At 51.4% G+C, this 1849-nt stretch overlaps 1 protein-coding gene across 1 annotated transcript; it reads left to right on the top strand.

The window, feature by feature from the left end:
- The first annotated feature begins 438 nt into the window (after window positions 1–438).
- On the top strand, window positions 439–1476 carry LOC122138166 (loricrin-like). Its single transcript, XM_042729115.1, has one exon. It carries the CDS (start codon window positions 439–441, stop codon window positions 1474–1476), a length of 1038 nt encoding a protein of 345 aa, XP_042585049.1.
- Window positions 1477–1849: the final 373 nt, after the last annotated feature.

Here is a 1849-nt window from a genome sequence, read left to right as displayed (position 1 = left end):
AGAACGGCGTTATAACGAGAAGCATTGTCGGACGCGTTCAGTGGTCGAACGCACTATTGGTCTGCTAAAAGGACGCTGGAGGTGCTTGGATAGGTCTGGTGGCACAGTATTGTACAGCCCTACAAAGGTTTGCCGCATTGTGGTGGCTTGCGCAGTGTTGCACAACATTGCTCAAAAGATTGGTAAAGCTGTTCCATCGAACGCCCATACTGAAGATAATGAACCCGACCCTGGCCCTCCTAATGCAGTGCATAATGCTATGGCAATACAGCTGCGTATAAATGTAATAAATGGAATGTAAAAAGGCAAGTGAATTCAAACTTTTTTTTTTTCACAAGTTCTTTAAGTGAACCACTTATTTCTGACAAAATTGTTTTTATTTCTTTCAGTTCGGAACACACCACATTAACAGCATGAACCATGTGACGTTGGGTCTGCATGACTTCTTCCGTCAGTACACGCCTTGAGTTACCAGCGCTCGGTGGTGGCACAAAAGATGATGATGATGATGATGCACTGGATTGCGCACAGGATGGGGTTGCTTGGGCATTTGATGATGGCGGCACACTGGACGTTGGTGGAGGCACACAGGATGGTGGTGGTGGCACACAGGATGGTGGTGGAGGCACACAGGATGGTGGTGGAGGCACACAGGATGGTGGTGGTGGCACACAGGATGGTGGTGGATGCACACAGGATGCCGGTGGTGGCACACAGTATGGTGGTGGTGGCACACAGGATGGTGGTGGTGGCACACAGGATGGTGGTGGTGGCACACAGGATGGTGGTGGATGCACACAGGATGCCGGTGGTGGCACACAGGATGGTGGTGGTGGCACACAGGATGGTGGTGGAGGCACACAGGATGGTGGTGGTGGCACACAGGATGGTGGTGGTGGTGGCACACATGGTGGTGGTGGCACACAGGATGGTGGTGGAGGCACACAGGATGGTGGTGGAGGCACACAGGATGGTGGTGGAGGCACACAGGATGGTGGTGGTGGCACACAGGATGGTGGTGGAGGCACACAGGATGGTGGTGGAGGCACACAGGATGGTGGTGGAGGCACACAGGATGGTGGTGGAGGCACACAGGATGGTGGTGGTGGCACACAGGATGGTGGTGGTGGCACACAGGATGGCGGTGGTGGCACACAGGATGGTGGTGGTGGTGGCACACATGGTGGTGGTGGCACACAGGATGGTGGTGGTGGCACACAGGATGGCGGTGGTGGCACACAGGATGCCGGTGGTGGCACACAGGATGGTGGTGGTGGCACACAGGATGGTGGTGGAGGCACACAGGATGGTGGTGGAGGCACACAGGATGCCAGTGGAGGCACACAGGATGGTGGTGGAGGCACACAGGATGGTGGTGGAGGCACACAGGATGCCAGTGGAGGCACACAGGATGGTGGTGGTGGCACACAGGATGGTGGTGGAGGCACACAGGATGGCAGCGGCGGTGGCACGTAGGATCTAAGCCTACATCCCTTGTCTACCCCACTTGGACCACTCACCGGGCTTGAAGGCATTCCAGGATTAACTGTTCCTTTAATCATTAAAAAACGTTTAATTAAATAAAGGTTGTATTGCATATCTGTAAATGTGTGAAATAAAATGTGCACTTGATGACTTGCTTTTGTCTTTTTAAGTTACATTTTTAGCATATGAATAAACAGGAAAATCGACTATTTTAATAAACGTATATCTTAAGGGCAGCTGCATCTATTGCTAGATTTGTCACTTGGATATTTTAGGATTTTCCACTTCCACGGAATTTGAATTGGTTGATTTAAATTATCCACATTCTGCCTTTTGTGCATATGCACACTTTAAGGATGAAATC

The sequence above is a fragment of the Cyprinus carpio genome, chromosome B8 (genome assembly GCF_018340385.1).
Source record: "Cyprinus carpio isolate SPL01 chromosome B8, ASM1834038v1, whole genome shotgun sequence".
Lineage (NCBI taxonomy): Eukaryota > Metazoa > Chordata > Actinopteri > Cypriniformes > Cyprinidae > Cyprinus > Cyprinus carpio.
The sequence above is the reverse complement of the archived record's forward strand: the minus strand, read 5'-3'. Positions and strand labels throughout refer to the sequence as shown.

Excerpts from the sequence above, each read along its gene's own strand:
- LOC122138166 (XM_042729115.1), top strand. The coding sequence starts at position 439 with ATGACTTCTTCCGTCAGTACACGCCTTGAGTTACCAGCGCTCGGTGGT.